The 16,520-nt window shown below is 36.8% G+C and overlaps 2 protein-coding genes across 2 annotated transcripts; one reads left to right on the top strand and one right to left on the bottom strand.

Moving 5' to 3' along the window:
* Window positions 1-809: 809 nt before the first annotated feature.
* LOC124444983 (centrosomal protein of 104 kDa-like) lies at window positions 810-8,816 on the bottom strand. Its single transcript, XM_046995687.1, is given in 34 exon segments — window positions 810-948; window positions 1,062-1,168; window positions 1,305-1,356; window positions 1,700-1,775; window positions 1,928-1,978; window positions 2,094-2,219; window positions 2,293-2,370; window positions 2,480-2,507; window positions 2,580-2,662; window positions 2,738-2,791; window positions 2,858-2,923; window positions 3,029-3,064; window positions 3,346-3,382; window positions 3,474-3,532; window positions 3,607-3,680; window positions 3,683-3,776; window positions 3,858-3,934; window positions 4,020-4,046; window positions 4,399-4,433; window positions 4,554-4,597; window positions 5,013-5,195; window positions 5,266-5,331; window positions 5,909-5,992; window positions 6,413-6,468; window positions 6,562-6,622; window positions 6,689-6,737; window positions 7,108-7,190; window positions 7,288-7,356; window positions 7,416-7,514; window positions 7,602-7,641; window positions 7,750-7,831; window positions 7,915-8,006; window positions 8,087-8,215; window positions 8,684-8,816. Coding segments are annotated over 33 exon segments (2,238 nt in total). The 5' UTR covers window positions 8,704-8,816; the 3' UTR covers window positions 810-948; window positions 1,062-1,140.
* A 3,412-nt stretch (window positions 8,817-12,228) lies between these two features.
* Window positions 12,229-15,540, top strand: LOC124444512 (ciliogenesis and planar polarity effector 2-like). Its single transcript, XM_046995138.1, is given in 10 exon segments — window positions 12,229-12,811; window positions 13,181-13,303; window positions 13,437-13,501; window positions 13,595-13,684; window positions 14,015-14,067; window positions 14,149-14,232; window positions 14,467-14,537; window positions 14,540-14,610; window positions 14,800-14,908; window positions 15,251-15,540. Coding segments are annotated over 10 exon segments (1,080 nt in total). The 5' UTR covers window positions 12,229-12,687.
* Window positions 15,541-16,520: the final 980 nt, after the last annotated feature.

Raw genomic sequence — 16,520 nt, 5'->3', positions numbered from 1 at the left:
GAAAACACGAACTACAGTTGTACACAAGTGTTCACAAATGTTCCTACCGTTAGCTGCCACGAACCTTATCCTTACGTGGTATTGCTTTTGAAGTATTTCGTGTGCTTTTACTAGCCATCGCTGTACTTCTCGACCCTTTAGCTCGCAGGCTCGACATGCTTGCAAACGGTGGTACTTTGTTACCTAAGTCCGTATAAAAGCAGTTTAGTGATTTTTTCGTCATTTCCTGGCAGCAAATCGTATTTTACGGCGAGCAAATCGTCATAGCTTTAGTACTATCAACGTTATCAAAATTATCTTCGAGTTGAACAAAGAACTTAAACTCCTCCAGTAGGATTAGAGAATACTACTCTTTACTTACCTTGGTGCTTTAACTGTTGTAGTCGCTGTGTGTTTGGCTGGCAATGTTTAGTCAAATGAGAGCGCCACGCCTAAAAAACAAGTCAAACCACATCAAAACATATCGAAAGGAAAGAATATATTGTTTCTTTTGTAAATGATTAAATCAGAGACTTGGCATACTAGAAACAAATGCCAAACACTGCAGAGGACGAAATAAGTAAACATAAAGAAATTGACGTCTCTACAAAAGACAGCAAATATTATATAAGAACTGAGATATTTTCAGCCGAAGAAATATCAAAGTATATCTAACAATCAGCTGTATGCACACCTCTTCACTTGTACCAACTGTCTTCCGACATAAAGGACATCTATTGCCAACCTTTTCTGCAGATAAAGTAAATAAGAATCTTCTCAAACTACCGTCGTATACAAAGAATATGAATGACATCGGAAATGTAGCTTACTCGGACAAACTTTGTCGTGGTTGTGATTAGATAGTTCGCTCTTCAAAACAGCTTCTTTACAACGGGGACAGGCGACAAACTTGGATTTTAATTCACATTCTTCAAGAAGATGTTGACTTTGACGACATATTTCGATGACCTGATGATCATTTATTATTGTTTCAAAATACACGACAGTGGAAGACGAAGATAACACTTCATGTAAGTTTCTTATGTCAACCACTTTGCATGAGCTATCTTTGCATATTATACCTGTGAGCACTGAGAACAACGCTTTAGCATTGGACATGACTTCCAGTAATGGGTATCGAGCGCTTCTTCCGTAAATGTCTCATCTTTCAATCCGCAGAAGATACATCCTACATGTGAAATAGAGTGACATCACGTGACTATTGTTGTGACAGATTATATAAAACCACGTGACTACTGTATGCGGGTTACAGAGCACGTGACTGGTAGGATATAAGCGGGTTAGCTGTTTTACATGCCAAATACCTGTCTATATCTGCTCGTTCAGGAGGTGGAGAAGGGTGCATCACACGTTCAACTACAATGAAAAGAAAAATTGATGCAAATGCTAACCTGTTTAAATGAAGAGTATGAAATGCGCAATGCTTGAAAATGTGTGAAATATCATACTACCCAACGTGTTAAATCTTGAACGCGAGGGCCCTGTTATATCACGTGACGTTACTTTAGCATGCCATCAAAAGAACTTCATGTTATGGGCGATAAAACAAGAGTTCGTAAGACAAATATTCGTCCCACTTGATGAGACGAATGATGTCATGCCATAGTTATCTCACTCACGACATGTGAGATCTCAAAAGTATGGTGTTCAGATATAGTGCTCGGTTTTTATTTGTTTTTATCTTTATGTATATCTTTACCCGGCATTTCCACTGATTCACCCTGTTTGGCAGCCATTTCTCTTAAAGCTTGTAAATGCGCATGAAGTTCATCAATCTATGAAACAGCGATAAAAAAATCGACAGTAATGACAAACATTTGAATAAGAGAAAAACTTCTTACAAAACAACAATAGTAAAGCACTGCCAGTGCAACTTTGTAAATCCGGGTAATGTGCATGCCCGCATTTAAGTTTACACCCGACTCACTTCTTTTTGTTTTGCCTTCTCCGCAGCCTCTCTGTCGCTTTTTGCTTTCGCCTAAATGAAAATGTAATGATTGGAGGAATGTTTGCAAGAAGTAAACATCCGCAGTCCAACTCAGTATTTCATCTTCTCGCACATATAACTCACGTATACGTATGTGTCGGCAAACCTTTTTCTCCGCTTCTGTTGGTTTACCATCAATTCTATCAAAACCGTCAAAGATTGAACGGTACAACGCACTCTTTCTCGTTGCCGGCTCGTCATTTGGAAGAAAACTCCTCACTGGTGCTTTCAACTGGAACAAAAATTAAGAATGCTTTCGTCAGTGAAAATCCAGCTCTACCAAAGAAGACAACAACAGCAATAACCTTATAGAGTTCAAGGATTAGTTTGACTGCAGCATCACGAACATCACCATTGGCATGATCAAGGGCAGGAAGAAGGAACTATAAATGTTAGAAAATTAATGTCTCAGTCAGCCCATGTTTAAACTTCAACCACATTTTGAAAACCATGGAATATTTTCCACCAAGTTGACAACAGCTTAACTCGTACCTTCATCATTAAAGACGTAGAAAAACCACTATGGACAGGAAAAAAAGGTTGTGTACAACAAGTCATATTTACTGAATAAAACAGAAAAAATATTTCTTACTTTGCTGTTGTTTCATCAATGCCCAAAATTCCAAGGAGTTTTTCGAGAAGATCAATCCTTCCAGTGTATAACCTTGCAGTTGTCTTTAAAGAACGCATTTATATAGTCATTGATGAAAATTTGATGCGAATGGAACACTAAAGTACATCAAGGTATACCTGTTGCTTGGCTTTGAATGGATGCGTCACAAGCTGCGGTATAACACCAGTCAACTGTAACCAATAAAACACAGTGTTTAAGACACGTGACGTGAGATGGAAGATGTTTAAACATAATACCTTGATACTGTCAATCTGCGCAATCTCTAACATAAAAGAGACGGACGAATTCTTCATTCTTGAAGCCTTGATGGTGAAAAAATTAAAAGAAATTAAGCACTCAAAATGAAGAAATTTTATACTTCAATTTCTCGTAACTTAGGGTTACACAGACAAAAAAAATAAAATTACCATTTCTCCAGTTTTGGGCAAAACAAGAGGAATCGTCTAGAAATGAGACAATATATTAACACTGCCATAACTAGCTTGCTCAGTCGCAAATTATTACAAAAATCATCTGACCACGCGCAGTCTACTCAACCAACTGTTCGAGTTTATAATGAACCTACTGAATCAACTTGCAATGCTTTTGGAGTAATACGTGTCAAGCATACATACGGGTCAAAACAGTACAACCTACGACTGAGTAGACGAATCTGTCCGATTTAAATAGAGTTTAGTAAGAATGAATAGTGTACATGCTGCAGATGTTGAATGTATGTAAATACCTTTTGAAGCACAAACGGAATTTCGCTTTGTCCATCGCTGTGTGGGAAAACAAATAAATAGATACCTTTTTAAAAAACTACTTATAAAACAAATTTTACGAGAACAAATAAAATCATCGCGAACTTACTTATTTGGAATGTAAGAGACGAGCAGATCTTTTAAAATGGACAAACAGAGAACAAAAACCTTCCGGGAAACAAAGTGAACAGTCGCTGTCAAAAGTACGATAAGAATACAAGTGAAAATTGAAGGTCACTAACTGGATGAACGAGTTCATTGAGCCCCTTCTTGAGCAATTCGACAACAGCTCTGATAACAGATCTTGAGTCTTTTCAACGATCAAATGAGGATTATTTGAAGTCAACTCTTGCTGGACAGCTTTCATTCCTTCCTGTCGGTATTTCCATTGTTTCGTGAAGATACGACGAACCTACGAAATAATGAGGACAGTTTGATTAACCCTCTCAAACGAAAGACATTGTTGCTTTGATGGAAAGAACGCTGTTATTACAATGTCTTCTCCGAACACCTCGATGGCTAAACTGGCTTCTCTTGCATCCTTCTCCTTTAGTTCACTAGGTTCGTCTACTAGAAAATGTAAAAATTCTTTGAAATACACACAAACAACGTGAAACGATAACGTAAAGCAAAACTCCCACAAAATTGACTTTACCAAGCACAGGAGATGATTGCTCTTTCTCTGGAAACAAAAATACAAAGCACTTACAATGAAACCTTTCAAATAGCACACTCCAGAGAAATTCTCTGCTTGGAAACATTCAATACTACTTGTATGATGAGCCATATAATGTTAATATGTCTAGTTAATATCTATAATCAAGCCTAAAACTTCAGAGTTTGATACTAGTTAAAATGACTTTGTAAAACGTTCATTTTGTGGGCCAAACACACGTGACGCAGCACATTTGCCTTTGTATAGAAGAATAGTGAAACACAATAACAGCATGTATTTTCAGATAAAGTTTCTTTGAGACGGATATAGCTCAACAACATCAAACGAGTAATTTTATCTTTATAAGTAGTGTAAATACCTGTCATGTTTTCTTCAATTGTATTCTCCTTATTCCTGAAGTTGTAAATATATTTACGTTGAAAACTGACCAGTAATAATATAAAAAACTGCATGATGGCTAAAGGGAAAACATTTCCAAACATTCGCGACATTTTATCATAAAAAATACTGTACTTTTTATTCGTCGTAGGCAATGGTCTCTCGTCAGCAGTTGTGTTCTAAAAATCAAATCAACAATACGACAATTAATTCATACTGAATATTGAGAACATCATCGAATAAGTTGCAAACAAAAGACCAACTCGTGTGAGTTGGCATGCACCTGTAAAAAGAACAAAAATTCCCCCATCATCAAAACTTTCATCAACAATCAGCGAACATAGTATAAAACAAATTCCGAAGAAGCAAGACATTTTGAGATTGCAAAATGTGCATCAAAACAAGACGAGAAGTGAACTGTAAATTTTCGACTTTATTTCAAAGTCATCCTCAGACAGAATGCAATCTCAAGATGTCTTGCTTCTACGGAATTTGTTTTATACAATATTTCTTTCAATTGTCGGCTGGTCATGGTTTTTAATCAGCGAGCGACAACTGTACTGCAAGAAGCCATCAATAGCGCATTCTTTATACCTGTAAAGTCGAATCTTCAGGCAAGATACTCTCTTGAGGTCTGGGACTGAGATGCGGTGTGCTCTCCGGTGAAAGTCGTTCATTTTTCCTCTCCTTATCACTAGCTCGGGTTATTGGTGGTAAAGGTGGTGATTGGTTGAAATGGGACGTAGGTGGAAGAATGTTGGGAGCTTCTTTTTTAGCCTGCAATGCAAAATAAAAACCATATAGCAATTACACGTGAATCGTAGTTGATGTACGCTTTCGACTTTACCTCATTGATAATATGAGCTGAAACTAAACGATCCCAGACAACTTTGCGGTATTCGTCAATTTGTTGCTAGAAATTAATTCAATCATTTCAAAAAGTTCCAAAAATTTACGACAAGAAAACCCAACACATAGAGGAGATATAGAGAGAGAGTTTGAACACAAATGAAGAGGGATTATCGTACTTCAACGCGCGTGCAAAGAGTGTATTTCTATTTTACTCAACGAGACGGTGAATAACGAGAATTGGAGAAAATAGAGGTGAGGTACACTTTAGAGAAAGAGGTTGCAGTGGTTTGGAGATGTGATGAAGAGAAGATGATTGTGTGGGGAAACAGAAATTAAAGATGGCAATGCTAGGGAAGAAAAAGAGGAACGCAATGTAGTTGGTTGATGGATGTGGTGAGGAGGACACGAGGGACATGGAAGTGATAGAAGAGGATGTGGCGAGGAAGGAAAGGAGGGACATGGAAGTGATAGAAAGGATGTGGCGAGGAGGACATGAGGACATGGAAGAGATAGAAGAGGATGTAGTGGTAAGAGCATATTGAAGAGCAAAAGGGAGTATCCGAAAGGAGAAAAAACAACTGGAGAGTTATAAAACATCCTTTTCTCCCTACTTAAACAATTTAAAGAAACATTCGAACCTTCTTCGTCATGGCTAAATCAAAATCTTCCATTTCCACAGCTTTTTGTTTCTCAACGTGAAGACGGCCGAGCCTTTCTCCAACCTTAAATAAAGCAAATATCAGCTGTGAAAACTGGTAAATACACGCATACAAACAAATAGCTATTTACAAACGAAAGACGAAGCTTAACGCACAATAATTGCATTTGCGCAGTCGTGACACACAAAAAATAGACTTTCTTGTCGTTTTTGAAAGTCTTATCGAGAGAGATATTATACATTATATTAATTGATTTTGCTTCAAACTTGGAGAAATATTTCATTTACATTTCAGGCTTTCAAAAATGAATCCTTATGTATATATAGATATAAATGTATGTAACCGTACATAGTGTGTCCCAAGTGCAGGAGTTACCATTGCACTATGGTGATAACTGGAAGGGCACATTGTCATAGAAGTTGTATGTATGTATATATTTATATACAAGTAAATGTCCAAACGTTTGATTTAGCAAAAACTTGCCTTGTGTAAATCACTGATAACCTGGTGAAGCTTTTTTGCTTCAATAAAATCATCTCCTAAAGAAGAATATGAGAATGTAAACTACTAGTACATAGAGATGAAACATTTAAACAATTTTGATGGGGTGAAATTTTTAAAAGAGCCAATACCTTTAATAGCATTTCGTTTACGCTTTTCAAGTCCACGTATAATATCAGCCGTTTGGGGATCCTGCATTCAAATTTAGTTACCGGTATATTATTGATGAAGTGGAGGTGGAAATAATGACTAAAATACCTGATACATGGCAAATGCAATATCATCCAGGGGGGAGATATGTTCTGGTCTATATGAATGAAATATTTTAATACTGTGGTAGGAGTACAATAAGTCTGAGTTGTTTAGACAAATGTTTTGTTTTAATTATTTTGATTTTCAGACATTGATAGTCGATAAGCAGACATTATTTATCTAGCCAGGCTTCTGAGATACAAATGAATGAAAACAGTTGGACGGTATTTCAATAAACTCTCCAAAGTAGATGAAAAATTGTCTCTAAGATTAATATTCCATATTACAAAACAGCCACAGCACGCCATTCATTAGGATTGAATAGAATGAATGCGCTTAATGAATGTGTAAAATGTGTAAGGGATAATTTGACGACAGTGGTTCTTTAAGAGGAGTAGAGAAAATGTATGCAAACTAAAGCTTACTTATTTATCTTTCCCCAAACTGGATCATGGGACATTAGATCTTCCTGTTTCACATATTGGTCAACAAGTTTGTCAGCTGTGTACTGCAAGTTGAAAGATGATAAAAATGTGTTTTTATATTTGAGGATAGAAGAGCTTGAAAATGTAAAATCTCCCTTCCCTCCAAAACCACTTGCTCACATCTAAATGTCCAAAACCTTTGTAGCTTTCAATGTCTTCAGCAATGATGTTGGCAGCAATGACTTGCACCTAAAATAATTATCCTTAGTTTCCGAATGTGTTAAAAATCATTATTGTCAATGGCGTACCTGGTTGTATAAATTGTTTGTATTGATGTAGTTCTTATGTATAATAAGTTTAATGAACTGTCCTTGTGCATCTAAGTGAACAGATTTCAGCTCCCTTGACTAAAATTATACAAATTTTGTTGATTCTCAATGACACTGTTTAGGTCATTAAATAAAGTCATCAAATGATGGCTGACACTCATCCACCTTAAAGTTTGTCTTCTGGTTGTCAACTAAACCAATATGTCTGAAAATCATAAATGACACAATGATTTTGGACTGAAGCAACAATGCTAGAATTCCTAATTTCACCTCCCATGTTAAAATGGGTCATTTTATAAATAAATTTACCTACCCAAGTCTTTCAAATCTGCATGTTAAAAGTGAAGTGGATTGATTTTCTGGCAAACATCCAACAAAAATTTCAATCTTTGTTGCTGAGGAAAGTATGTTACATACGTAGGTCAAAAGATTTTACAAGCCTGAACAATTTTACAAAATTACAAATGAGCAAGCTCACGTATTAAATACTGGTGGACAAGGATCTGTAGTTTACGAATTCTCATGGATTCTTGTAGCATTATAATGATTTCTTGTGGGTAGGCACAAAATCTAAATAGCGAGGAGGAAAGGGAATTTGATATCAGCTAGCACTACATGAAAACAAACCTTAAAAAAACACTGTCTCTTACTTTGAGGATCGCCATCCTCTTGTTGTTGGGAATGAATTTCTAATGCCCTTGCTATATCCATCATCAGCTCGGTTGCATGCACCACTTTGAAGGGAACTTTCTTGGCCATTAACTACACAAAAACCGAACCTAGAATTTCATATTCATTACGTAATGTTAAATCACCAAGAACACTTATTTTAAGGCTATATGTACAGAGAGAGAACAACATTTATGACATTAATACACATGACCACTGACATTCTAAAGAAAACATTGCTCTGATTACTGAAATATATGCTTCATATTTGTAAGCAATGGCATAATTAATATCTACACAACTGGTAGACAAAATATAGGTTAAAGGAAAAAGATATTTATGGAAAACATACTCAAGAAAATTATAAGAAAGTAGGTGATTTTACTTTTGTACAATCCTCTTACATTGAGAGCAAATATCACATATTTTTTAGTGCTAAAGAAGCTTCTATATCAAATTGAGAAGCAGTAAGGCTTCTATAATACTTATTCAAAGTCAACGTTGACACTTGACAACAGTAAAAATGTAAATATTGAGAAAAATCACGACAATTCTAATTTCTACGAAAATGTGCTCACCAGTTCCAGAAAATGATCATTGCAATTTGAAAGCAGGTAATACTTTAATATTCGGACGAGATTGATGTTACATACTTCAAAGTTTCAAAGAAACACAAAATCTTTCGCGCCCAAAATACTAAAGCAATTGAACAGTAAGTTACGTATTTTCATGTGGTGAGCACGAATTAATTATTTTGCATAATCAAAATAATTACTTCACAAATAAGGCAACAGAATGGCATAATCTTTTGCTAAGTGCTACACATCAATGGACTAGACCAGGGTCTCAAACTACGGCCCGCGGGCCAGATGCGGCCCGTTGGGCCTCTCAATCCAGCCCGCAGAGGCACTTAAGAAAAAATAATAATATTATTAAACAAAATAAACTTTGTGCAGAAAGTTCCGTTATGTCCCAAGCCAACTAGCAAGAGTGGCTTACGTCAATTTTCTCCGAACTTCCTACTTCCGTTTCAAGCACATTGCGAAATTTAAAAGCTGAAGGATAACGTGGAAATTTTTATATTCTTCGGCCCTCAACATGCTGGATGAAAGTTCATGTGGCCCTCTGGCTGTAAGTTTGGAGACCCTGGACTAGACTATGGTCATATGGTGATTCCACAGAGATTTAGATGTTCGATAGCTCTAGGTTCAATAGTTTTATTGCAGTATAGGTGCTATTATGTAATCCTATGAGTTGTGTCATGTTCTTTTTAATTCCAAAATTACTTGGTTCTTTAGTTAATATTTAATATATGATGTCACACCAGTGCGACTAGAACGTTATATAACTCCTATAGTCGCATTTTCGACTTATTTGGTCTTGTATAATAGAGTTAAATAAAAGAGTGTAAGGCTATGTTTACACGAGACCGGATAAGTTTTCGTCCGCTCAAAAATTTGCGCCGTTAGCCCTTCCGTTTACACTACAACACGCATCCGTACTAATTTTTTAACATGTATCCGAACGAATATTCGTGCTGCTGTAAAAGCGGGCAAATAAAAACTTGTGCGGATGAATATTTTAGCTGTACTGTGTAAACGCAATCCAGTTGTTTTACGATCGGATTCGATCCATACCCCTCACTATGTCTCTGATTTTTTCGGTAATACAGATGTATACAAAACAGTAGTAGCAATACATATATACACGAATCATGGACCAATGGAAGAAAAACTTCCTTTAGTTGTATTCACGTCGGCTTTACTAAGCTCCGTTGCAACTTTGGAAATTATTCCGGCTGTTGTAATGTCATTAGAAAGAGAGCGTGAACGAAGGCAACGGTTGACAACTATGACAGCCATTTTGGGCATGCAAACAAAAAAATTCAGCTTGCTTTTACACTCCATTAAAAGAGGGAAGCGAAAAGGAAGAAGGCGAAGGTTCTGGGTGAGACCAGGAAGGAGCTCCGAATGGTGGACGAATTTCATGAATGGTTTTGTAGTTGAGGAAGAATGGCGAGAAAATTTTCGAATGTCGAAAATGGCTTTTACCAAATTATGCAATTTACTTCAGCCGTTTCTCGAGAAAAAGTTACTAATATGCGCGTGCCTATATCGGTTGAAAAGCAACTGGCAATAACACTCTATTACTTGTCGGACGAGGGTAGATATCGTAAAGTGGCAAATGCCTTTGGTGTATCGAGATCATCAGTCTCACTAATCGTTCGACGAGTATGCCATGTTTTGACAAAAGTCTGGGATCCAAATACATAAAACTACCGCAAAATAAGGAAGAGACGCAAACTCTTGTCTCAAAATTCTTTGTTAAACATGGGTTTCCACAGTGCATGGGTGCAATAGATGGTACGCATATTTTCATTAAACGCCCCAGTACCTCACCAACAGATTACCTTAACAGAAAGAACAGGTATTCTCTTAATGTTCAAGCTGTTTGTGACTTTAAATATCGTTTCATGGATGTGGTCATTAAATGGCCGGGTAGTGTACATGATGCACGGATATTTTCTAATTCCAACATTAACCGTAAGTTTCGTGAAAATGAGAGTTTTAAATGTCAAAAAACAAATTGTTGATGATGAGATGCCAGTCCCTGTGTGTATACTGGGTGACCCCGCTTATCCTCTCCTTCCATTTCTTATGAAAGAGTTCCCAGGTGGTGGCAACAGTGTGCAACAACAATATTTTGGGTGGCGCCTTTCTTCAGCAAGAATGGTCATAGAATGTGCATTTGGAAGACTGAAAGGCAGGTTTGGAATATTAAAGCGTGAAATGGATATCAACACTGAAGATCTACCATATGTCATTTATGCATGCTTTGTTCTCCACAACTATTGTGAAGAAGAAAAGCAGGCTGTTGCTGAAGAAGAAATAAGCAAAGCAATGGAATGTGAAAAACAATTCCAACCACCCATTCTGGGAAACAGATACACCCTTGGTAATAATGATGAACAAAGTGGGAAAATAATTAGAGACATTTTTGTAAAATTTTTTGATTGATGAAACCAATAACAATCACTTAAAATTTTCTAGTTAAAGTTATCGGTTGATAATATGAATATTTTTAATTGTGTATTAGCTGAAAAAGGACATGTGTTTTAGCTCAATAAGAATAATCCAATTTCAGTGTTACAAACACAAAACATGAAGTCTAGAAATAATTTTCCAATAAAAAAAACAGCTTAAGTATAGAAAAATACAAATTTTGGGAAAATAAAAGCCAAAAAGTAAAGCATGGCTATCAAAAGTTTGGATAAGATGGGAAAGATTGCGAATATCCATTTTGATGGTTTCTGTAGCCATGTTGGTCAGTTGGCAGCATTGGCTGTTGAAAGAACACTTGCAAGGAACTAAATCCATTGTTAATAGCTGATGTGAGATTTCCAATGCTTTCTTTTAAGCACTGCATGTCATTCTCATGTTTTCTATTAGCTTCCTCCATCATATCAACAACTCTTTTCTTGAGAACAACTTCTTCCTTTGAATTGCTAATTAATTGAAGCATGTGCTCATCTAAAGATCGCTTCTTAGTCAGCTTTGAATCTTTCTTTTCTTTCAGATTTCTAATTAAATTACGTCTGAATTCACCCATATCTTTGACCTTGTGACACAAATCTTGTTTATCTGAAGCATTTCTCTCAATTTCACTCTCCAAATCAACTTCACTCCTTTCGTATAAATCAATGGAATCATCGCATTGACTACTTGAAGATGTTGGTGAGATACTCCTAACATTTGGAGTTGAGCTTCCAACATTGCCACCATCCAGGTCAACGGTTTCAATTCCCCCTGGCATACTTTCAACTGCTGGAGATCCTGCCCAAATTTCAAAGCATTCGTCATACAGACCCAGCACAACTCTTCCACCACCACTTTTACGACCACTATCCACAGCCTTACGAAAATTAGCTTTGATACGCTTTATCTTTTGCGATATCTTTTCTTTGGTAAAAACAGCTAAATTGTTGCAGTTCGGATAGTGTTCCATGCTTGTTTCATTTTTTGGGTAGGCTGCGCGAAAACGCTGCAGTATTTCTTCGTACTTGTTCTTGATTGTTTCCCAGTCGAAACCAGCATTACATTTATCAGATTTATAATCGATAACTACGCGCATCAAAAGAGCAGTCTCTTCGTCACTCCAAACAAAATTATGATTTCGGGACGCCATGTTTTAAGTGAAATGTATTACACATGCGCGGCTGTGTGCACAAGCTATCATACAGTGTTCTCACTTCTCATAAACGACCCACGAACAATGCCCACGAATCCTTTCTTATCCATTAATAAGTGCTACAAAGCTAAATAGTGTGTAAACGGAAAGCGTAAACGCTCGAGTTTTAAACGACTTGTGTAAACACCTTCGCCCGTGCAAGTTTTTGAGCGGACGAAAACTTATCCGGTCTCGTGTAAACGTAGCCTAAGAATTAAAGGTTGAAATGTAAGAGTTACATGGCTGAAATGGATGTGTTTCATCATATTTTGTACTACATGAAGTTCCTTGCTGCTAAGAAAATATGGCGTGTCTTTTGTTTACAACCTACGACCATGCGTAACGATAGAGAATAATGTCCATGATCATGTCTGATAGAAAGAAACGCCACCATTTCGTGCATTATGATTGGCTGGAAAGTCAGGAAGGAAAAGAATTCCTTGGCATTCTCTTAAGACGAAATAAACGAAGAATATTCGGTCAGAGAACCCATCAATAATTTTATCTTACCTTGTCCTTGTATAGAAAATAACCACCTTAATTATACGACATCCTTTTTTCCTTTCTTGATATAACCTTTCCACAGCATTGATACCTATTCCTTTACTCAACTCAAATACCATTCGTCATTTAGTAATTTTAACCAACTGAGAGCGTTTTCATGTTCTACGCAATTCTTAAACTGCAAATAAAATAATTGAAACCTTAAATGAACCAGCAATATTGGTGTTGCAAACAAAAATTACATTACACTTCTTGTCAATTGGTACTCCAATATGGCGGCTATGACGTCAGGTAAAATTATCTACACTGCAAAACATAATTGTTGTCTTTTACTTGTCATTCAGGAATTTTGGAGAAACCTGCCCTCCCGTCTGGTATAGCTCCTCCGATAGTCCCATACAAACTGTTACTGCTTGGAAAAGCAGCTGTTGGTAAAACAAGTACGGTAGCAAAGCTTGCTGGAAAAGGTAGTTCAAGAAACGTGTGCAATTCTCCACAATAGCATTTCAATGATCTTTTGTCAAAGTTCACAACTAGTAATGTCCTATGATTTGTGGAATGAATTACCTAGAAAGTATATATAATTTGTTTTCCTTCCAGAACTTGCTTCGACGTACGCTGAAACTCCTGGGATCCAAACGACTTTGATATATTGGCCTGCAAAGGTCTGTTTCTTTTGGTCGTTTCTCAGGAATTGATTTGCATAACTTGACCAAAAATTATGCTAGTTGAAATTATGGATGTCAATTTTCATGCAGTTAATATCCTCGTCCGAAGTCGTTCTATTTCAACTTCATTTCTGGGATGTTGGAGATTACGCGATGAAAAAGTTTGAACACATCAAAAAAGTGAGTTCATTGTTTTAACACCATACGCCAAAATAATGCAACTAAGTTTTTGCTTGAAAATTTATTCGAGTCAGAGTTCGGTGTGGCAATGATGCAACTAGATGCTCTCCCCCTTATCGCTTGATAACTACTGTACTCTCCTATCAATTAATGTCCTCTCGTTGATAGTTATTGTCTTTTCTTTGATTAACTACTGTACTCTCCTATCATTCATTGTCCTCTCGTGGATAATTTTACCCCTCTTTGATACCTACTGCTCTTCGTCTTCATAACTTCGGACGTCGTGAAGACCTGATGATTCTTTATTAACCTTGTCTTTAATTTTTCCAGTCTTCACAAATGAAACCGGATGCCGTGATATTCTTCTTCTCTTTTATAGACAGGTGACTTTCAGTGAATTTAACTTTGTTTTAATCGATTCATATTATGCTTTTAATAAAACATTATATCGTATGCAAAATCAGAGCCAGTTTCGATGATTTGCCGTTCTTGATCACCAGAACATGCGAAGAACTGGATGAGCTGCCGAAAATAACTATTGGGACTAAATATCCTTTGGAACCTTTTATCACTAAACACCGATCCACTATACTCATATCAATATATCTTTGATTAGGGTCAAGTGCATAGGTGGGGTCTGGGTAAGAGGATTGGAAAACAGTTTGAAAGCAGCATTTCAAACAGCCAACAGCATTAAAATGTATACTTTGTAAGGATAAGTTAGATTATGTTTGTCTTTACTGAATTTTTTGATGAATTATTTCCTTGATGAATAAGCTCAAGTTTGACAAAGTACTCCATAGCGAGGTCACCGAAGAAGAACTTCGTGACTTTCAAGAGCAATGGCAAATTCCGTTTTGAAAACTTGCAACAAAGACGGACGCAAACTGGCTGACGGGAGCCTAGATGGTCGTGCTGGTTTAATGGTATGTATAGTGAGAGAGACTGGTCACTAATGTTGGAGTTTTGGGGGAATGAAGTTGGTTTAGTAAATACGATATCTTTTGTGATGATCTAAATTTTATTACAACATTTGAGAAACAAATTATTTAAGTAACGATCACAATAAAATGTTCGCTCTCGAACCATTTTTACGAATGCAACATTTTATTCAGGAGGTCGCGCCAATTCTCAACAAGATTGTTGATGTTTTGTTGAAAAGACGCGAGGAGAAAAGCTCCAATCAACAAAAATCACCAAAAAAACAGCCGATCGGCAATCAAGGTCAAAATAGAAGATCACAAGATGACCATCGTATCGCATACATGATTTGAAATAATTATTCTGTCCTATGCCGTTTTCTTATTTCCAATTCGAATATGGGGCAAATTTACAAGACATGTTTGTTATAATTTATTTATTTAAAAGACAACAAATAAGAAAAGTGACTGTTTTGGGTATCGCAAAATTATATAAATATGGTCTATTTTCAATATTCAATAAATATAAATAAAATACATTTTTACTATGTAAAATATTTTTCTCGTACATTCGTCAACACAAGAATAATTGATTAAATGATTTATTATCTTTCTACACATTTCCAAACCAAAACTGCGTATATAGTTTTAGTTACCATCGATGTAAATGATACTGTGATCAGGAATGGTACTGTGATCATTAATGGTACAGATATCAGGAATGGTACTGTGACTAGCAAAGGTACTGTGACTAGCAATGGTACTGTGATCAGGAATGGTACTGTGATCAGCAATGGTACTGTGATCATTAATGGTACAGATATCAGCCATGGTACTGTGACTAGCAATGGTACTGTGATCAGGAATGGTACTGTGATTAGCAATGGCACCATTAGAAATGATATCGTGATCAGAGACAGTCGTGTTCTGAAGTAGACTGGCATTGACAAAATTGAAGGAAACATGTTTGTAAACATGCCTTTACACCCACACTGTTTTCTTCGGTCCTTGACAGTTTTGTATATCATACAACTTATGCTCGTTCCTAGTGATATCGTCAAGTGACGTCAGACTATCACGTGACACAATGCTGCATCGCATCTGAACAGATGTTGGATCCCAGTCCAAGCTATACATACTAGTTCTTTCCACGACAGGGTTTGAATCCGAGGTCTGGACTTCGGATGCAGACACAGAAACTTCACGCTTTACAAGTTTTCCTTTGTTTGGACGGTAGTTCGGAAAAGGGGGTAAAACATCATTTTCGTCATACCCTCCATGGATCCTATGGGATCCACTCCATACTAAACCTTGTAGACTTAGTCGAGTTGGTCGAGTTAGAACTTAATCTCGACATCATATCGCAGCCTTTCGTTTTAGGTTTCACTCTCCGCATGACAGGGAGTTCCGTGAGAGTGTCACCGCTGACTTCTTGGGAAGATATTGCAGGTACACAAGACTGTGATCTTCCTCTTTCAGGTTTTGCCAACTGTGGGTTATGACGGGCAACTTCTACATCATTCTTTTTCAGGGAGGACGCCCGTCTCTTTAAGCGTTTATGAGATTTCGAAGGAGACAGAACGAAGGATGTCAATCGTTCCTTGTATGTTTGTTTTTTAGGTTTTTCATGCAAAGATAAAAGGCCAGGTTTTGTTTCATCTTGAGAAAAATCACATTTTTTTTCGCGATCATTAAATTGAGTTTGATGATGATGAATTTTTATTGAAGGCACCGACTGGGAACGTTTGAATTTTTTCACTAAGATCTTGGGCTTTTCTGTCAATGATTTGGATCGCTGACGATTTGGTGAAAGAGCACGGATAAGAATACAAAACGAGCTTAATCGTTTTGATCTAGGCTTACGCTCACTAGAAGTATGTTCAAGAGTTATTTCATGTTCCCCAAAATACAACCGC

Source organism: Xenia sp. Carnegie-2017, unplaced genomic scaffold (genome assembly GCF_021976095.1).
Source record: "Xenia sp. Carnegie-2017 unplaced genomic scaffold, XeniaSp_v1 HiC_scaffold_21, whole genome shotgun sequence".
In the NCBI taxonomy this organism is placed as follows: domain Eukaryota; kingdom Metazoa; phylum Cnidaria; class Anthozoa; order Malacalcyonacea; family Xeniidae; genus Xenia; species Xenia sp. Carnegie-2017.
This window is presented reverse-complemented; position numbering and strand designations above follow the sequence as displayed.